The 21,543-nt window shown below is 43.4% G+C and overlaps 1 protein-coding gene across 1 annotated transcript in view; it reads right to left on the bottom strand.

Moving 5' to 3' along the window:
• The window catches only part of LOC106694548 (rho GTPase-activating protein 6-like), a 296,825-nt gene that overhangs the window by 52,014 nt on the left and 223,268 nt on the right, over window positions 1-21,543 (bottom strand). The window contains 5 exon segments of the mRNA XM_023745007.1: window positions 4,040-4,219; window positions 13,233-13,381; window positions 14,734-14,884; window positions 18,336-18,391; window positions 20,200-20,395. Coding sequence (XP_023600775.1) covers window positions 4,040-4,219; window positions 13,233-13,381; window positions 14,734-14,884; window positions 18,336-18,391; window positions 20,200-20,395 — 732 coding nt within the window.

Here is a 21,543-nt window from a genome sequence, read left to right as displayed (position 1 = left end):
AGCTCATCTTTCCCAAGATATGGTTTGCCAAGGTGTGATTATCAAAGTAGCAGGATGCCCTGGAGGCATGCATTAGAAAGTACAGATTCCTGGACCCCAGCCCAGTGCTACGCAATCGGATTCTCTGGAATTTGGCCCAGGAATCTGAATATATGACACATTTCCTTGTGCGTCCGCTGCCTGCTTAAGTTTGAGAATAGTGACTACAATCTGCTGCCTTGGTGGCCACTGTTCGACACAGTGCCCCTGATGGCTGTTCTCAGAATCAGCTCCAGGGCTTTCTTTTTTTCTTCTTTTTTTAATATATTTTATTTTTTACACAGAGGAAGGGAGAGGGACAGAGAGTTAGAAACATCGATGAGAGAGAAACATTGATCAGCTGCCTCCTGCACAACCCCTACTGGGGATGTGCCCGCAACCAAGGTACATGCCCTTGACCGGAATCAAACCTGGGACCCTTCAGTTCGCAGGCCGATGCTCTATCCACTGAGCCAAACCGGTTAAGGCTCAGCTCTAGGGTTTTCAACAGGGTGCCTGAAGAGCACACAATTTTGCAAAAGACTGTCCTCGTCAGACTCTTGAATCTAGGCAGCTCTTCTGTCTTATGGGACAAAGCCAGGTTCCTTTTTGCCCTTTCCAATGACCTCAGATACTGGCCACTTGGAAGAGACATCAGGAAATGAAGGACGTTATTAACACTCAGAACAAACTCTGGATCCCGGCCAGGCCTCTGTGGGTTTTTATATCCCTTCCATCAGTTCTGCGGAATTGCTGCCTCCAGGGTACATTCTGCCTTCCAGGACAAACGCACAAGCACCTTTTCTAATAACTCTTCCTTTCGAATGCCATGGCAAGCGGTGCCTCTTTCTGAGCTCATAAACTCTTCCCAGGACTGTGAAACTGCACAACTGTGAACTACCTTCAACTCTCAGGTCCCGGCTAGCTTTATTCTTCCTTGTTTGGAACTACAGTATTAATTCTGAAAGTCTCTTAAAAACAAACCAAAGTGAAACAGCTATAGACATCATGGAATTTTTGTCCACCCACATAGACCAGCTTTGCCAACTAGCCACCAGCTCTGGTATAACCAACAGGAATCTGAAATGCCAAATATGCCAAGAGAATCTACGAAGTGAGGAGCTTAATTTTCTTCTGTGCTTAATGGAAATAAAAGAGATGACGTTAGTGCTAGGGCACAGGATCATGAAGATTTTAGAACTAGAAGAGATCTTGGTTAGTCATTTATTCTAACCCAATCCTGTGATCACGAAAGAAATAGAAATCGGAGAGCATGAGGTCACATAGTTAACGCATAGCAAAGACAGGACTATAGCAAACTGTTCTGGTTCCAGAGCCAGTTTTTTTTTTACTGACTCAGGCTTGATATCTTTTACCCATCACCCCTGTCACTTAGAAAGTACAGATTTGTATTGATTTGTATGGTACCCACTGTCTCTTTTCTCATTTGTCATTCCCATACTCCATGTCAGGAGATCAAGAATGCTTACGTTAATGGTGAACTTATTTTGAGAAAGCTACCCTTAATTCCTTCCTGCCCAACCTTTTTATACACAAACTTTATTATTCGTAAACTTCAGTCATATGGAAATCATATGTCACAAAACTACCATTGAGTCATTTCTTAATTCAACCAATATTTCTTTTTTCTGCCTAATGCCAGGCACAGATGTAATGCAGTCAAGAAAGTAGATGGACGAGGACGAGAAGGCATCCTGCCATGAAGTTTACATTCTAACGGGTAAACACTCAACAAACATGAGAAATTAGTAAAGTCCTATATTAGTAGTGGTGAGTGCTAAGGAGGAAAGGCAGGGGAAGGGAACAGGAAGTGAGGACGTGTGTACAAGGTGGGAGAGGGGCTGCATGTAGACAAGGTGGTCAGAAAAGGCTTCAGTGAGGAGTAAAGGCCACACCGGGGGAACCAAAATATGAGCTATCACCCAGGAGCGTCTTGACATCAGTTCTACAGAGAGCGGCAAAGATCAAATTTGGAAAATGTTGGAAAATGCTGTTTTTAGTAGCCCGGGCGGCAGGAAATGGGAAGGAGGGGAATGGCACAATTAAAAGGTGGCAACCATACTTTCCAGGAAGCCAGGAAGGATTGTTTTAGTACCTGAGGTGAAAAGAGATGCCTGGTGATTAGTGGTTTCATATGAAGAACTTTTCTTAGAATACAGAATTTAGAGAACAGAATTAAGATTGATGAGAGGTATTATTCTGTTAAAGAAGAAATCCAGAGAGCATGAAGTAATGCCACGACTGCTTGGCAAAGAGATATGTGACTTAAAAACTTGATGAAAAGGTTGATAAGTTCAGTCATTTGATTCACCCACATATGTAATTAATTATGCGGATTTGGGCTGAAGTGTGAAATTTATATAGAGTCCATGATAAAGGCCACATTTTTTTGAGAGTTTACTGTGTGCAACAGAGGAACAGAGCTTCAGAGACTCAACGAGAAGCGAGGCACTGTTCTACCTCAGAGGACTTTTCACTGTGCGAAATCCATTTTCTGTGCCTCCTAGACATCCAGCAGGAATACATTTCCCAGCCTCCTTTGCAATTAAATATGGCTTATGGGTGAGTTCTGGCCAATGGGATTTGAGTGGGCATGATGAATGTCCCTTCTAGTTTTGGCCCATAAATCCTAGAGGATTGCAGTGTCTCAAGATGCACAGAGCTGGGGTTCCTAAATCACGACACTGTCAACCAAACATTTGATTAAACTTTATGTCAACAGGATATTTATGTCTGTTGTGTCCTGAGAGTTGAGCCAGCTCATGTAGCCCAACTCATATCACTATTAATTAACAGGTTCATAGAATTTTATAGTTTGCAGAATACTCTCCCATAGCAAATGATGCTGAGAATTACCCTGAGAAATAGGTCATATTTTATTTTTCCCATTTCATAAAACTGAAATTGATGCTTATTGAGTATTGAATTACTTAGTCACGATCATATAGGTAAGACAGGGAGGGCAAAGATTTTAAATCATTGGCTCTCAAACTTACAAAAAATCATTGATATAAGACAAAGCATGAAAATAAATCTAATGCAAGGCATTGGAAAAATATAGACAAAATACTGAGGAGATTCAAAAGAGGAAACTAGTACACTTAGTTGAAGAGACACAATGGGCTCTGGTGGTAGAGGTAAGATTCATGGTGAGTGAGTGCACACTGACAAGAAAAATGGGAGAAGAAACATACAGAAAATTTCTGTAACTTCTGACAGGCAATATGAGTGGTAAACAGAAATAGAAAAGGGTTGGCATTTGTTCTAATGTTTCAAGGGAAGCTGGAGCAAGCAATGCAGTTTTTTGAAGGAAAACAGGAACTGGTAATTCAATACAAATCCAAAAAATATTTATTGAGTGCCTGCCAGATGAAGGGCCTTCCAAAAGTGGACAGAGGATACAGAGAAGAGATAACAAGGGCACAACCCATGCTCTAAATGTGTTTATAATCTATTAGGGGAAATAGTAAAAAATGACTGTAGCACAATGCTAAGATAAACATCAATAAGAAGAGGAACGGGGTTCAAGGGACAGAGAAATAACATGGGTAGGTGGCATGAGGACACAGAAAACATAGGTGAAGCTTCATGGATGAGTTAAAATGTTCATATTGACCTTTGAGGAGGTGCCATCTCTGAAGATGGTATGAATATGTAAATTCCTGAGGGCCACATACAAGTCCAAAGAGAATGGTTTTGTCAATATTTCGAGCAAAGATACTGCTATCAGGATAATTAAGTGACTCCAAACGTGACCATTGTTCAGGGCACAACAAAATGAAATTTCTAATTTGAATATGTTGGCTTAAACCTGGAATCACAAACTTACAGTGATATCATACGTTGTAAATTTCTTTTCCTATTGAAACTGCATGCCTTCCAATGAATTCAGTGACCAGCCCTACAGACCAGAAGGGGGTGTGTGTGAGTGACATTGTGCCAGCAAGAGGCGATGAACAGACAGCTGACTAAGATGCCTTGCCGAAGAAGGACCACCTACCATGAACAGGGCTTCATAATTTTCAATCATTTTCTGCACCACAGCGATGATGGCTGTGCTTTCCTCAGCCCGGGCCGAACTCTGGACGGAGAATTCTTTGTCTGAGGACTTCTGCTTGTGCAGAAGGTTGGGTCCAAATATGGTGGCCAAGTTTAGAGATGTCATTTTGTTCCCCGTGACCTACAGGAACAGAGAATACAAGAACTGTTGTTATTTTTGCTTTTCAAAGGGCTGAGTGGTTCAATAACCCATGGAACCTTTCCTTTCCTTTTCTGTTTTCCTGCAAGGACTACATCACCTCTGGCAGAACTGATGAGAGATACCATCATTTTCCTTTTGCTTCATATCTTGGATTGAAGCTCACGGCACAGTGGCCATTTCAACAGCATACTGAGTAAAATTTTACAACTCTAAGTGATTTGTTGTGAAACTGGTACTATATAAAACTTCTATCCTGTCTGCCCTTTAAAAATATTGGTATCCATCTATCCATTTATCTATCCATCCAACCAGCCACCGTCCGTCTATCCCTTCATCCATCAATCCATCATCTCTCCATGACTCTATCCACTCAGCACCTACCACAGGTTGGGCATTTTTCATGGATTCTAGTTATTGACAAAAATTTCCCACAAGGATCACAGCACAGTCCTTATTTGAAAAGTTCCCATTCTGGAGGGAAAAGACACCAATGATAAGTAGTGAGTACAAAGTATGAAGCTATCAACTCCGGAGGCCGCAGGGACACGCCCAAGAGATGGGGCAGAAGGCAATTTCCCAGGGGTGACAATGCCATATGCAAAGACAGAAACATGTAAAGGCACCTCAGGAAGTGGGGTGTGGCAGAGGGTTCTGAAGGGAAGGCAAGCAAGGGCCAGGGAGAGTCACTGCCGCATGTCCTTTGTGGGCACAACTGGCCTCGGCTGACAACCAGTGGCCTAGGCCCCTGGTCGGCAAACCCATTAGTCAACAGAGCCAAATATCAACAGTACAACAATTGAAATTTCTTTTGAGAGCCCAATTTTTTAAACTTAAACTATATAGGTAGGTACATTGTTATTTACTTCATTAGGGTACTCCTAAGGCTTAGGAAGAGCCACACTCAAGGGGCCAAAGAGCCGCATGTGGCCCGCGAGCCGCAGTTTGCCGACCACGGGTCTAGGCAATTTTTTCTTTTCTTGGTTTTTGAATCCTCACCTAAGGATATTTTTTCATTGATGGAGAGAGTGGAAGAGAGAGGGAGAGACAGAGAGAAACATCGATGTGAGAGAAACACATCGATTGGTTGCCTCCTGCACGTGCCCCTACCAGGGCCCGGCAGGGGAGGAGCCTGCAACTGAGGTACATGCCCTTGACCGGAATCGAATCCAGGATCCTTTAGTCTATAGGCCAACACTCTATCCACTGAGCCAAACTGTCTAGGGCTAGGCAACTTTTTATTTCTCTTGTTGATATTGAAAATCCAGCAATTCCTGCGTAAGTATGGGGACTGGGCTGCTTGGGGAGGGGGGATCTGCACAGTGTTTGAGTGGCAGCTGGGTGCACAGCACAGAATTCGAGTTCTGATTCACAGCCAAGACAAAGCTTCCTGAGGCCCACTCTTGTCCTGTGGAGCCTTGAAGTGGTGGCTACCAGCCCTGCAATCCCAGGGTGGAACATGGGGACATTATTTTTAGAAAGTGAGGCTGTTTTCAGGTTGGCCGCCAAGAAAAATGATTTTACGCGGTAAACACTGGGGATTTTGAAGAAAGTGCCCTTTATGTATGACTGCCGAGTTATTATTTTTTCTTTCTTTTATTTCATTGATATCAAACTTGACAAGTGTTCTATTTATTTTTCATGTTGTTTCCTACAAGTTCACGGCTAAGGATAAAATCAAATATGTGCCGCCCTGGCTGGTTTGGCTCAGTGGATAGAGCGTCGGTCTGTGGACTGAAGGGTCCCAGGTTCAATTCCGGTCAAGGGCATGTACCTTGGTTGCGGGCACATTCCCAGTGGGTGGTGTGCAGGAGGCAGCTGATTGATGTTTTTCTCATCAATGTTTCTAGCTCTCTCTATCCCTCTCCCTTCCTCTCTGTAAAAAATCAATAAAATATATTTTTAAAAAAAATCAAATACGTGCCATTTTCCAGCTCATCTCTCTAGAACTCCGAAGCATTTGGAGTGCGTTCCTTCCCCCTATTAACGTAATATCAGAGCTTTCTCGTTTTTTTTAATATTAACAAATAAAAGATTTTCATTTTTTTCCCCTTTTTTGGCTTAAACCACATAAATTTCTTTCTCACAGATCTGGAGGCTGGGAAGTCCAAGGTCAGGGTGCCAGCTATTGGGTGTCTGGTGAGAGCCCCGGTCCCCGTACACAATGGCTGTCTTCTGGTTGTCTCTCAGATTTTGTTTTCTTGGAAAAGAATGTTTCATACAAGGACAATCCAGAACGCCGTTTCCGCTGTCTCCTTCTCCTGTTGCTATTCTGGGAAAGCAACACAATCTGTCCGTAAACGGCACATGGATTCCAGCTGCAGACCACGCTGCTGTGGTTTGTTAACGCTGTTTTGTGTTTGTTTGACTGTGTTTTTAATTGGAGACTTGTTCATGGCAGCCTCCACCCTCGCTCCCCTGTCTCAGCATGTATCTGGCTATGTCTAGGTCATCGAATGTGCACTAGGGTTTGGTTCATGATTTCATTATTAGCCAGCCAATTCAAGGCAAAATTTTATCTCTGCTAGATAAGCATCCTAGATAATTTCTTTTTTAAAAATATATTTTTATTGATTTCAGAGAGGAAGGGAGGGAGAGAGAGATAGAAACATCAATGATGAGAGAGAATTATTGATCGGCTGCCTCCTGCACGCCCCACACTGGGGATCGAGCCCACAACCTGGGCATGTGCCCTGACTGGGAATCGAACCATGACCTCATGGTTCATAGGTCTATGCTCAACCACTGAGCCACGCCAGACGGGTCCTCCTAGATCATTTCTAATCCTAATATGAACAGCTCACCTTTAGTAAAAGTTTAGCATGTCCGGTCACTGGGAAAGGGATTTCCCAGAGGCCTTTGCAATTCTTCTCTCTAGAACAGTGGTTCTCAACCTTCTGGCCCTTTAATACAGTTCCTCATGTTGTGAGCCAACCATAAAATTATTTTCGTTGCTACTTCGTAACTGTCATGTTGCTACTGTGATGAATCGTCATGTAAATATCTGATCTGCAGGATGGTCTTAGGCGACCCCTGTGAAAGGGTCGTTCGACTCCCAAAGGGGTCGCGACCCACAGGTTGAGAACCGCTGCTCTAGAAGCTGGGGGGGCAGCTGCTGCGTCTGGCCTCTTTTCCAGAAGGGATGTGACGCCTAGAGCCGCGGCCTGGACGTGTTGGGGCTGAGAAGCCAGGCTGCTGGCTTGACTCCAGGGAGCCCCATGCTCTTCATCACGACCCTGCCCCCTTCCCCCCTGCTCACACTCGAGTGGCAGACCCTGTGTAGCACGAGGAGATGAAATCCTGGCTTCAAAGGAGGGCGGGGACCAGGGCGAGGCGAGCGAGGCACTGATCCGGCTGCAGCTCCACAGCCAACCTCCCATTTCCTGGAGGCATGGACCTCCTCAAAGGTCAGCAGTCCTGGCTCGCCTCTGGTGGTTAGGAACTTCTCTTTGCCTCATTAGGCTCTTTGAAAACTAAAGGCCAGTCTCAAACTCTCTCCCCCCAAAAAAGTGTATATTCGCACCACATTTTCCATCAATGCCTGAGGGTTCTTGGCCAACCTGAGAAACCACTGCTCCAGAGGTTTCAGTGATGTTCCGGCAATATTCTTTCTAGAAGAAGTGAAATCTTTCATACTTTTGGAATTTATTTTTTCCCCTAAGGAGCAAAGCAAATAGCAAACTAGACAAAATGGAATAAAACAAACAAACACCAGAGAGAAAAACAACGCAATTCGATCAAATACCACTAGTTTTCCCAAGAAAAGCGCTGGCTGACTAGTGAACAATTTTTCTCATGTCCTTCTTTTAAACATCTTTGAAATCTTCTTGGTTAATGATGCATTGAATTTATGTGCATTTTATAAAGGAGGAAGCTCAAACCTTCCCCCTCAACCGCAACCCCAACTCTGCTTTCCTTCCTCTTCCTTTGTTTTAGAAAATACAAGGTCATGTACAAGGTGCTGGCAGAGCCTGTGGGAGCTGCTAAGCTTTTTCAGTCTCTGGTTCAGTTTTCTTCTATGTTCCAAACCAAAACAACTACCCAACAAACAGATAACACATCTAACACAGACTAACAGACAGGTAAGACAAAAAGCTGAAAACTGCTTTGTTTCTTTTTAAAAAATATATTTTATGGATTTCAGAGAGGAAGGGAGAGGGAGAGAGAGAGATAGAAACATCCATGGCGAGAGAGAATCACTGATCAGCTGCCTCCTGCACGCCCCCTCCTGGGGATCAAGCCCACCACCCGAGCATGTGCCCTGACCGGGATTTAAACCCAGGACCCTTCAGTCCGCAGGCTGACACTTTATCCACTGAGCCACACCGGCCAGGGCAAAACCGCTTTGTTTCTTGACATATTTCCCAATTTAATTCCCGCCTCACTGCAGTCTGTTCATTCTGCATTCTCTCCCAGCTCATGCTGAAACGACTGAAAAAATAATAAACAAAGGGCCTTTCTTGTTCGTCTCCCTCCACTCTTAACTTCTACCAGAAGGAGTTTAGCTAACTCCCATTTCTATGCAGTGCTTCTGTGGTCTGTTTATTCAATTCCTACACACCCTTTACTCAGTTCCTACACACCCTTTTTCTTTAATCCTCACCCAAGGATATTTTTCCATTGGTTTTTTAGAGAGAGTGGAAGAGAGAGGGAAAAACAGAGAGAAACATCGATGTGAGAGAAACACACCAATTGGTTGCCTACTGCACGAGCCCTGACCAGGGCCGGGGAGAAGCCTGCAACCCAGGTACATGCCCTTGATCAGAATCGAACCTGGGACCTTTCAGTCTGCAGGCTGACGCTCTATCCATGGAGCTAAACCGGCTAGGGCCCTACACACCCTCTGATGTGTAGTTTAAATTCAATCTCCTCCACGAAGCCATTCCTAAGATTTCTGGCCCATGTCCATCACTTCTCTTACTCTGCAATGCATCCCCTAATTCAGTGATGGCGGACCTATGACACACGTGTCAGAGGTGACACGCGAACTCATTTTTTTGGTTGATTTTTCTTTGTTAAATGGCATTTAAATATATAAAATAAATATAAAAAATATAAGTCTTTGTTTTACTATGGTTGCAAATATCAAAAAATGTCTATATGTGACACGGCACCAGAGTTAAGTTAGGGTTTTTCAAAATGCTGACATGCCGAGCTCAAAAGGTTCGCCATCACTGCCCTAATTCTTTACTAGCCTCATGTCCTCACGGCCTCGACCTGCTAGAAGCTACAACATCTCAGGGACGATAATTAAAAAATTTCTGAACAACACTCACTGGTTTATAGGAACTTGGGGCAGGTGACCAGGACATACGTGGTTTAATGCCAAGGCCATTCTTACATGGAAACATTTAAAATGCAATGCAAATTTTTGTCGGTATTTCTATTCATACAAAAGCTTCTAACTCACTGTGTCCCTGTCTCTAACCAATCTATAACATGGATATAACACTTTAGTGCAGCGGTTCTCAACCTGTGGGTCGCGACCCCTTTGGCGGTCGAACGACCCTTTCACAGGGGTCGCCTAAGACCATCCTGCATATCAGATATTTACATGACGATTCATAACAGTAGCAACGTGACAGTTAGGAAGTAGCAACGAAAATAATGTTATGGTTGGGTCACAACATGAGGAACTGTATTTAAAGGGCCAGAAGGTTGAGAACCACTGCTTTAGTGGAATCCTTCCAAAGAGTCTTCAAGCCTTAAAAGAATCAATCACCTCCCCCTTACAAAGGCATTCACTACTCTATGACCACAGCCCTATTTCCCTCCATACCTCATCAATACTTTCTCATTCTGTAGCCTTTACTCCAATCCAAGATGACTGTGTGGGCTACTTGCTTTCCTGTAACTCAGTGGTTCCCAAACTTATTTGGCCTACCGCCCCCTTTCCAGAAAAAATATTACTCAGCCCCTGGAAATTAATTTTTTTAAAATTTTAATAGCAGTTACTCATCGCCCCCATATGCACCTGTGGCCATCACCGCCCCCCCCCCCCGCTGCAGCGCCTACCAGGGGGCGGTAGCGCCCACTTTGGGAATCACTGCTGTAACTTATAACCACTTCACAGAAGCAATGTTCTGCTCGTATTTCCCCTGAAACTTTAATTTTTCTTAATTCATCCTTCATTGTGATAGAATGTTGAGGTCAAGACTGTCTAGAAACCCTTGGACTCCCTCATTCCCTGTACAACGTCGCTGTTACCAGGATATTTTCGCATTCCTTAAAATAAATAGTCTTCTAAACTATTGTGCAGTGCCAGTCAAAGAATTTGTATCCCCAAAGTTCAGGTAAGGCCACTCGGGTTTAGGAAGGTTAATAGATTTCTCCACGAGCACATGGTAAGTGAGTTATTAAGCTACCCAGGGGTGATTTTGCCTCTTCTCCCACCCCACCAGATACTTGGAAATGTCTAGAGGTAGTTTTGGTTGTCTCAACTAGGGTGAGGGGTGGGAAGGACCAACCCAACCACTATCCAACCTCACAACTTTGTGTGAATTAGAAAAAAAAAGTCTCTTCCTCAGGATATTCTACTGCCTTCTGCCGGGCTACTGTCCTAATAACTCTGCAAATCTACAGTGACTATGAGGTACATGGCACCTCCCCAGAGTTATGAAATGCACAAATGCACAACCTACACAACCATAAGTGGACGCTCCCTGTGGGACACTGGGAAAGGTACTTAATGCCTCTAACTCAGTGGCCGGCAAACTGCGGCTCGCGAGCCACATGCGGCTCTTTGGCCCCTTGAGTGTGGCTCTTCCGCAAAATACCACGTGTGGTCGCGCACACAGTGCGATTCAAACTTCGTGGCCCCTGCGCAGAAGTCGGTATTTTGTGGAAGAGCCACACTCAAGGGGCCAAAGAGCCGCATGTGGTTCTCGAGCCGCAGTTTGCCGGCCACTGCTCTAACTCTCAGTTTAATTCTGAAACAAGGGGGCAATGATAGCTCCCTTGTATAGTAAAGAATTAACTATAATATATGAAGTCCTTAGTACATAGCTAGCACATGGTAAGAGACACATAATTGGTAGCTAGTATTTCAGCATGCTAAGTTTCATCTGTACCTATCCAAGAATATTTCCTTCTCTTGGCATAGGCAATGGAGTCTTGTTCAGCATTTGGACGAAAAGACTGTCTGAAATGATTCTAAACAAGCAAGAGTGAATTCAATTGGACTTTTTGCTTTCCTCAACTCCTTCTTAATCAGCTGAGACCCAACTTTCTCCTTCTTACACAGAAACATCACAGCAGCCCTGACACACCTAGGAACATAGAAAGAGCTCTGTCTTTACCCAATGATTAGGCAGATGTTTCTACAGCTCCTGTTATATCTATAGTCGATAAAGGATGACTCCCAGAAGGGTCATATGCCTACTTAACAATTATGAGAATGACAGTGTATCCATCAAAGGGCTGTGTCTGCTCAAACGAGGTGTCAGTACCATATTATGAAATCTGAAGCCAGCAGAAGTTTCACTAATTATAACTTCTATACAGATAAATGGCTAACTCAGGAAAGCTCCATTTTTTACACCTAAAGGAAGGATGAGGATAAGACATGCAGAATTGCCTTTCTGGATTAAAGTGAAAAAATTATATATGATCATAGCTTTGGGGAAAGAAATTTGGCAAGCACAGACTTGAATCTACAATCCAGCTGAGTTCTGTGGTGAAGTGTGGAGTGCCTTTGGCCCCTGCTTGTTGATTTATAATGGGTGTCAGCATACTGAGAGTCTGAGATCTGGGGATCCGAGGGTAAGGAGAAGTATGACTGCATGGTATCAAATAGGGAAATAGGTCTCTTGTTAAGGTGAAGATTAGATAGGTCGCTGGCTAAAAGGTCACTTAGAATTGAAGCAAGCATCTCTTTTGTCCAAGGCACAAACCTAAAAACACCTTGAAGCATGAGTATGACCAAAGTGAACCAGAGCCAAGAGCTCAGATGGGGGAGGCCTTCAGGTTCCTCCGACATCTGGTTTGGAAGCAGCATGGCCCTCCCTTGCATTGAGCCAGTCCCTATTTGGGGGAAGGGTTTAAGGAGGGAAAGGACCTCTCAAAAGGAAGATAGTAGACCTCTAGTTACAGGGCAGAAGGGAGCTCCAGGAACAAACAGGAAGGATAAAGAGGTGACATCACATCTCAGCTCCAAGTCACAGAAGCAAATCAAATGAACTACAAGGACAGCCATCTCCCCTCATCTCCATTACTCCATGTTTTCATGATTACAAGCAGCTCTAGCTCATTGTTTGTCTGCTTCACACAAAGGGAAAGTTGAGGTCTTGAGGTAAGCATCCTCATGAAATGACGGCCTCATTGAGAAGCATCCTTGAAACATAGGAGGTTAATGCACTTAGGAACTGTCCCTGCAGACAAAACCCTGCATTAGTTCTTCCTACACAGATGGGCTAGGAAAGGGGAGGAGTCATTTCCTCTGGGTGAAATGTTTAAACAAATCGATGGGTTGTCTTTTTATTTTATTTTATTTTTAATATTTTTATTATTGATTTCAGAGATGAAGGGAGAAGGAGACAGATAGAAACATCAATGATGAGCGAGAATCATGGATCGGCTGCCTCCTGCACACCCCACACTGGGGATCGAGCCCGCAATCCGGGCATGTGCCCTGACTGGGAATCTAACCGTGAGGGGAGGAGTCATTTCCTCCGGGTGAAATCTTTAACCAAATCGATGGGTTGTCTTTTTATTTTATTTTATTTTTAATATTTTTATTATTGATTTCAGAGATGAAGGGAGAAGGAGACAGATAGAAACATCAATGATGAGCGAGAATCATGGATCGGCTGCCTCTTGCACACCCCACACTGGGGATCGAGCCCGCAATCCGGGCGTGTGCCCTGACTGGGAATCTAACCGTGACCTCCTGGTTCATAGGTCGACGCTTAAGCACTGAGCCATGCCCGCCGGGTGATGGCTGCTTTTTGAAAAGAAGCAAAGGGAAGAGCATCTATAGCAGAAGAAGGGTGCATACCTCTTGCCCATCTTTGCTGACGTTGTCGCTGGCGTGCCTGGCCACAATGGAGAGGAACTGGAGGAGGCGGTGGAGGGTGTCGCAGTTGCACGGAGGTAAAAGGTAGATGAGGAGCTGCAAGGCGCCCAGTTGTTCCTCTGGCTCCAACACTAAGCAAGGCAAGAAGAGGCGCTGTACGTCAGTGAAATGGGGGAATTCACATGATTTAGGCTCAGACCGCCTCTCAACTTCCTTCAGAAAGAGATGATTGGGTCACATGTCTCTCCTTCACCCACACTCCCACTGATTTAGCAATTTAGCAGCAAGGTTCTGTGAGGGATGTCAAGATTCATTAGACCTGGGGAAATGTAACATCTAGAGCAGTGGTTCTCAACCTGTGGGTCGCGACCCCTTTGGGGGTCGAACGACCCTTTCACAGGGGTCGCCTAAGACCATCAGGAAACACATATATAATTACATATTGTTTTTGTGATGAATCACTATGCTTTCATTATGTTCCATTTGTAACAATGAAAATACATCCTGCATATCAGATATTTACATTATGATTCATAACAGTAGCAAAATTACAGTGATGAAGTAGCAACGAAAATAATTTTATGGTTGGGGGTCACCACAACATGAGGAACTGTATTAAAGGGTCGCGGCATTAGGAAGGTTGAGACCCACTGACCTAGAGCAAGCATTATAATCCAGGCTAGGAAGGTACCTTAATTTCCCTCCTCTCCCTCCTTTCCCTGACATTACTAATCATTTAATTTGTGTATTATTGTCTTTCATTGGTGGTTAATATTTACTAACAATGACTGAGAATTGGCAAACATTTTAAAATTTGAGTTTAGAACATAGCTGGAACTCTTTTCTGTTGAGCAATACAGAAGAGATAGACTTTTTGTTGGCAATAACTAAGACACAGCGCCACGACAGCGTCTTCTCTCTCTTTTATGATCCTATTTGAATTACAGCATTGGAGGAAGAAAGGTATGGAGGCTGACTCAGCTCTAACCTATTCTTACCCCACCCTCACCTTCCTTTTCTCCTCCATGGGATCTGTCTCTATAGCCTGCCAGTGGCCACAGGGGAAGTCCTGGCACGGGGCTGCACCATCTTGCTTCCCTGGAATATTGCCTGTCCCCATTTCTCAATCTGAGTCCCTTTCTCACTCCTTCTTTGTGCAAGAAATGCAAACTCATTTTTAGGCACAGACTCAAAGGGAACTCTCGCTATTACTTCAAAGCATCAATAGACAGCACTTTCTACTGTCCTAGGGTCATCTGAAAGCATCCCATATTCTTGGCTACATCCATTGTTCTATTGCAACTTGCTTCTTGCTAATTCTCTCCAGGGTGAATCCCAGAAAATTCCCCAAATAACCCACTCATTAGAGACCAATAAATAAGGACCAAAAGCTAGTGGGAAACACATGCAGGAGGCTTGGATGAGTGAGTTGGACATCCCGGTAATCCAGGAACACATTCCCACTGACGGATGTGTTACGCACGGAGGGTATTGATGAAAGCGGTGTACAGCTCCCTGGTGAGAAGGGGGTCTGGCATGTCCCTCAGGAACTCCTTCAATAAGGCAGCCACGTCATGAACACTGTGCTCTTCCTCCAGAGAGACATCAACCCCACGGTCAAATTCCTCGCGTAACTGGAAAGACAACAGTTCAAGTGGCAATCTCGTAACGCCATCTCTCTATGCTCAGTGCCCAGCAAAAGAAGCGCTGCGATTTCAGCATCTGGTATTAAGTTTACGTAGGTGAGGAGATACTTCTTTCAGGTAGTTTTAATAATCTGCATAGCCCTGGCTGGTTTGGCTCAGTGGATAGAACTTTGGCCTGTGGACTGAAGGGTTCCAGGCACATGTCTAGCTTGTAGGCTCAATCCCCGGTAGGGGGTGTGCAGGAGGCAGCCAATCCATGATTCTCTCTCATCACTGATGTTTCTCTCTCTCTCTCCCTCTTCCTCTCTGAAATCTCTCTCTCTCTCTCTCTCTCTCTCTCTCTCTCTCTCTCTCTCTCTCTCTCTATATATATATATATATATATATATATCCTATATAATAAAGAGGCAATATGCTAATTGACCATCACATCCTCACAAGATGGCGACGCCCAGTCCCTTCAGCCACGCAGGTGGGGGAAGGGGGGTGCGACAGGTGTGCGGATCCGGCCGCTCCATGCACCTTCTGCTAGAGTCTCCCAGTCCCCTCAGCCCTGCTGGCGGTGAATTTTTATGCAACCATTACCTTTTTAAAAAATCCTTACCCAAGGATATGATTATTTCTTTTAGATCATCTGTTCGTGGGGAGCAGGCCTAAGCAAGCAGGTGGGCATCCCCCAAGGGTCCCAGACTATGAGAGGGTGCAGGCTGGGCTGAGGGACCCCCCATGTGCATGAATTTTCATGCACCGGGCCTCTAGTGTGTATATATTTATATAAAGATCTGCATAAACTTAATACCCAAGGAGGAGATGCAAACAACATGTTGCCTTGATCTACAGAGTCTATGCAACCCAGCCAGGAATATACATGTAAGTGCATTATTTAAAAAAGTATCTGTGAGTTTACTGTTAATGATGCAAGCAGAAGGGTTTGATAACTATATCCAGAAGTTGGGAAGAAGAGCTAAGGGGTTAGGTCAACTATAATTGTGGGAGGGAGGAATGAATCCATTATATAGCAGTTTTGCATATCAGCATTCCTACCATGTTGGAATTTTGACATTTTACAGAAATACTCGACAAGAAAGCAAAGAGCTTTTTCTGCAAACAATGAAATTTAAAACCCGATGAGCCAAGCATGACTAAGTCTTAAAAGGTGACAATAACTAAACAGGAGCTGCCTTATATTTGTCCAAGTAGCTTAGTAACCGTTCCCAGAAGGTTTCCATGCCTTAAATCATTATACTAGGTTTATTAGCATTCACAGCAGCAGCAGGAAGACACAATAGCAAGAAGAAGGGAGTCATAGCTCTGCACCCTACTTTTATCACTGACAGCTCAACTTCTCTTATGTATTGTTCTCTGCTGTACAAATAATTATGTGAGTTTATGAATCTATTCAATGCAATGAGCTTCTATAAGAGTTCATGTGTTGAAGCATCCATTCACCCATCCATTCAACAAAGATGTAATGCACGCTTCCTGTGTCCCAGGCCCTCAAAGTATGGTGGTGAATGAAGAGGTAAAGTCCTTCCCCTTCCCCAGCTCTCAAGCTGATAAGAGAAACAGGTAATCCCACAAATGATTAATTAACTGTTAATATTGTGACAATTGTTCTGAAGAAAAAGCGTAGGGTGCTAAGAAGGAAATATAACAAGATGAAATGCTGAGTGCGTTAGAGAGTCTTTCATTCTTGAAATCTAAGTCTAAATGACCACGAATTCTATTTTTATTAGATAATCTCCATGCAGTTTTTCTTTAGCTGGATCCAGATATAACTAAGGAGTAATTCCTGACACTACCTCTCCACCTGCAGAAAATGCCCATTACTGTCTTGAACCATTGTCCAGGCAACTATCCATCAGTGTGCATGAGGGAGCTAGAAAGAAGGTTTCTATTGGTGCCACTCCCACTTGTGATCATTCGAACACATCATATTTCTTTCTTTAATTAATTTATTTTTGGTTAATCCTCAGCCAAGGATGTTTTCCATGGATTTTTAGAGAGAAAGTGGAAGGGGTGGGGAGAGACAGAGAGAGAGAAACATTGATGTGAGAGGACACATCGATTGGTTGCCTCCCATAGGCACCCAGACCAGGGCCAGGGATCGAACCTGCAACCGAGGTATCTGCTCTTGACCAGAATTGAACCTGCAACCCTTCAGTCCACAGGCAGATGCTCTAACCAGTAAGCCAAACCGGCCAGGGCTCGAACACACCCTATTTCTTTTCTGAGCACACACCCATTCAGAAAGAATGGACCATGGAAAGAGCTTGGTCTAAATGTTCTGATCTTGAATTTAACATTGTGTGATATTGACTTAAGTTTCTTAATCTCTTGAATCCTCAAAAGAAGTGGTTGAAAGGGGCTACTCAGAGCTGGTGGGCAGATTGAATGAGATAATGTTGGTGGAAATACCCTGCAATTCTGCAGAGGCCTAAGACATATGACTATGCTATCGTCCCTCCTGAGAGTCCTGTTGTGACATAGAATTCAACAGTCTCTTGTGTGACTATGAAAAATAAAAACCAACCAACAAACCAAACAGAAAACACACTTCTTTCGAAAGACCTCTTATCTTGAAAAAAAATAAGATAGGTGAGGGGGTATTTAGTTCAGTTAGTTGCAATAATCTAAATAAATATTCCTTCAGCTTCATCCAACTGAAAATAATTTTGATTTGGCTTCATTTTTAAGTTGTTAAGTTCCTTATTCCTTTCTGTTAAAACCAACACAGGGAAAAGAACATTTTAATTTTTTTCAGCCAACAGATGAATTCTTTTCCCAAAGGATGGTTTGCCTTTTATGCAACCATCATGAACACAGATATCTGCCTGATCAGAGGAACGTATTCCTGAAGCTCCAATAGCAAGCTTCTATTGCAAGAATATTGCACAGTGCTGAAGGAAATCAACAGTACATTCCCCACATGAAAAATGAATTGGGAATCACTGGTTCCATGGAAAATTCATAAGAATTGTTTATTTTTGAGAATTATTTATTAGGGTCCTAGGGTCATCTGAAAGCATCCCATTGTATGAATGTTAATGGCATTATTCATATTGCATTTTAGTAAAAAATTGGTGCTGTATAATTATTTTCTACTTCTTATCGCTTACTGATTAGGTACTCTCTGAGTCTCCTGCGTTTACAGTTTCGGTAAGATATTTCTAAATCCGTTTTGCTTGGCTGTACATACCATGCACATGTCTGGACGTTTTGCTTTCAAGTGTTTGATCCTAACTCAATCGCAACCTTTCTGAGCCTCTGAGCTTCTCGCCTGTTGCCTTTTACCTCTCGGGACTCAATTATACTATAATTGGCAGGACCGTGCAGAAAAGATATTCAGAAGTGAATTTGCAAAAGCTTGAACTTGGCATGAGGTGATTCAATTGACAGTCAAGGGAAACGTACAATGTCATCTTTACTTCTCACTTACTTGTCTCACTCTCTTTTTGGAGCTTCCGACTCGAAAGATCCCCACTGTCTGGAGACCTGCAAACAAGCAAACAGAATCAACAGACCTGTTTTATGGCGTGAAACTCTGGAGGAAGTCAAAATAGAAACAGAACAGAAGGCCAGCACTGGGCTGCAGCACGCAAATGCTATCACTTGATATGCCCACTGTCATTCTCCAGTACCTACAGGTTAGCCCTATAGGCAACCGGATAATTCGATGTTAAACATTTCTGTTAAAACAATTTTTCATGTGATATGATGCTCTTCCGCACCTCCATATGAGAAAAGTTATGTAACAATTCTCTTATTATTCAGAATAATTACTTAATCATGAATTTTTAGCTCTTTATCAATATTGAAAATAGTTCTTGTTTTACTGATCATACATAAAACATGTACTTATTAAAGAAGATCTATAAAAGGCAGAAACATGTAAAAAATAATATACTTCAAAAAACCACCTGATACAGAAATAATCGCTCTTTAATATTTTGGTTTCTTTTTATCCAGCCATTTCTCAATATATATACAGGGGTGGACAAACATAGGTTTACAGTTGTAATGCAAATATATAATTAATAAATAATAATGCAAGAATAAACGTTCACATACTCACAACTGTAAGCCTACTTTTGCCCACCCCTGCATATATGGAGGGAGGGAGGGAGGGAGGGAAGAAGGGAGGGAGGGAGAGAGAGAGAGAGAGAGAGAGAGAGAGAGAGAGAGAGAGAGAATGCTACTGTTTTCACTCCATATTATGCTATAAGATTTTTTTTACGCCAGTAAAAATTCCTTGTAAATGTCATTTAAAATGCATGCAAATACTTTATAGTATGAATATGCCACAATTCACTTCATATTCCCCCGACTGGCATATAGGTCCCCCCACACATATGCACTTGTTTTGCATTATAAATGGCCCTATTATGAACAACAGTACACACTTCTAATTTTCTTAGGATCATATCCTAGAAGTGGGGTTATTGTGGAGGTTGAGAGACTGCTCTTAAACAATTAGCTCTCTTAAAACAAACAAGTGTTATCACACATTAGACATTTCAACAATAGTTCCATAATATCATTAAATTTCCAGTCAACATTCACATAAGGTTCACAAACTCTGATAGATCTATATGCCTAATACAAGAACTATGTATTTTCTATTCTTGCAAGAAATGGTTTTCAAATCTTTTTTTTAAAAGAAGCTGGACTCTTATTTTTTAAAGGAAGCCTTATGAGTGACTTCAACGTATAAAAAAAGATAAAAGCGGGTCTTCTCTGTTTGAGGGGGATCCTGGAGACAGGCCTAGTCCAACAGATATTGCCCCCCTAAATTGCTTGGCCTCAAAGGTTACTTCTGAAGACTCTTGGGGTCTAGGTAGTCTGAATGCCATCAAGTAGCTATTCCCCCCAAAATCTTGGTTAGCCCAGGAATCTCTGAAGCAAACACATCCATAAGCTTTTTTTTTAATCCTCATCTGAGGATATTTTTCCATTAATTTTTTCCCACTGATTTTTAGAGAGAGGGAAAGACAGAGAGAAATATTGAAGTGAGAGAAACACATTGATTGGTTGCCTCCTGCACGCACCCTGACCAGAGCCCGGGCTGGGGTGGAACCTGCAACAGAGGTACTTGCCCTTGACCAGAATCGAACCCGGGATCCTTCGGTCCATAGGCCGATGCTCTATCCACTGAGCCAAACCGGCTAGGGCCATAAACTATCTTCACAAAGGAAACTTTGGCCCAGAGTTTGATCCAGTGAACACAGAATTAAACTGGGTGCTTAAGTAAATGATGCTTGAATTAATGAAAGTCTTCAGTACTGACAGAGAAGTCTGCTTACCATGTTTTTCTAGATGTTGACAGCAGCTGTCCACCAGCCTGGGAACCTGTCTGTAAATAGGATTCAGACTGAGTTTCTTATCTCTCGCTTTTTCTTTTTTACTTTGAGCTTCCGCAGGCAAGGAGAGCTGTAAAGCTTCGAGAAGTCGAGACTGATTGTCATCAAGATCTGTAATGGAGTCCACTGACATTGCGCCCTGCAAATCACACACAGCCATGAGCAGAGTGCAGACAGAGAAGATAAAAACAGCTTCTCCCAGATGCCATCCAGGAATACTTTTACCCATAATTATTTATCAGACTTGAAATAATACTGCTTGATTTAATTGTGCTGCTTGTATATTGAGAGGGGAAAAAACAAACATCTTTTGAAAAAGTCAGAAGACGTCCATACACGGGCTAAGATACTGGCAGTGACAATTTCAACAATAGACAACATTTTCCAAATGAAAGACACGAGGGCAAACATAGAATTAAAATATTGAACGCACACTTTGTTCCTTTAAACAAGAAACATCGCATACTCAATGAATGAGGTAGTTAGAGAAATCTTGTGAAGAAACAAATAAAACAGTCTTAGTTTGCTTTCCCCCAGAAGCAGCCCAAAGCACTTTCTCAGGAAAGTGGTCCCCGCAGCCACCTGCAGGGGAGTGGGGAAATGAGACACGGAAGAGAAAGCAGCCCCTGACGGGAGCCTCCCCCGGCCTATGACCACCATGGGCAGCTGGAGTCCAGTTGCATGGGGGGCCCTGGGAGACAGTGCGGATCAAACACCCCTGAGCTAGCCCTGCTCAGGTGTGACGGAGCTGAGGTATTTATACTCTAAGTCTCAAGAGTCATCGATTAAGGGCTCCTCAGTTAAGAAATGGTCACGCCTGCCCTAGCTGGTTTGGCTCAGTGGCTAGAGCAGTGGTTGTCAACCTTCTGGCCCTTTAAATACAGTTCCTCATGTTGTGACCCAACCATAAAATTATTTTCGTTGCTACTTCCTAACTGCAATGTTGCTACTGTTAGGAATCGTCATGTAAATATCTGATATGCAGGATGGTCTTAGGCGACCCCTGTGAAAGGGTCGTTCGACCGCCAAAGGGGTCGAGACCCACAGGTTGAGAACCGCTGGGCTAGAGCGTTGGCCTATGGATTGAAGGGTACGGGGTTCAATTCCAGTCAAAGGCACATGCCCAGGTTGCAGGCTCGATCCCCAGTAGGGGGCGTGTAGGAGGCAACCGAGCAATCATTCTCTCTCATCATTGATGCTTCTATCTCTCTCTCCCTCTCCCTTCCTCTCTGAAATCAATACAATATATTTTTTAAAAAAGAGTAGCTTCTGGTAGGGGCAGGGAGG

Source organism: Myotis lucifugus, unplaced genomic scaffold (assembly GCF_000147115.1).
Source record: "Myotis lucifugus unplaced genomic scaffold, Myoluc2.0 scaffold_508, whole genome shotgun sequence".
Lineage (NCBI taxonomy): Eukaryota > Metazoa > Chordata > Mammalia > Chiroptera > Vespertilionidae > Myotis > Myotis lucifugus.
This window is presented reverse-complemented; position numbering and strand designations above follow the sequence as displayed.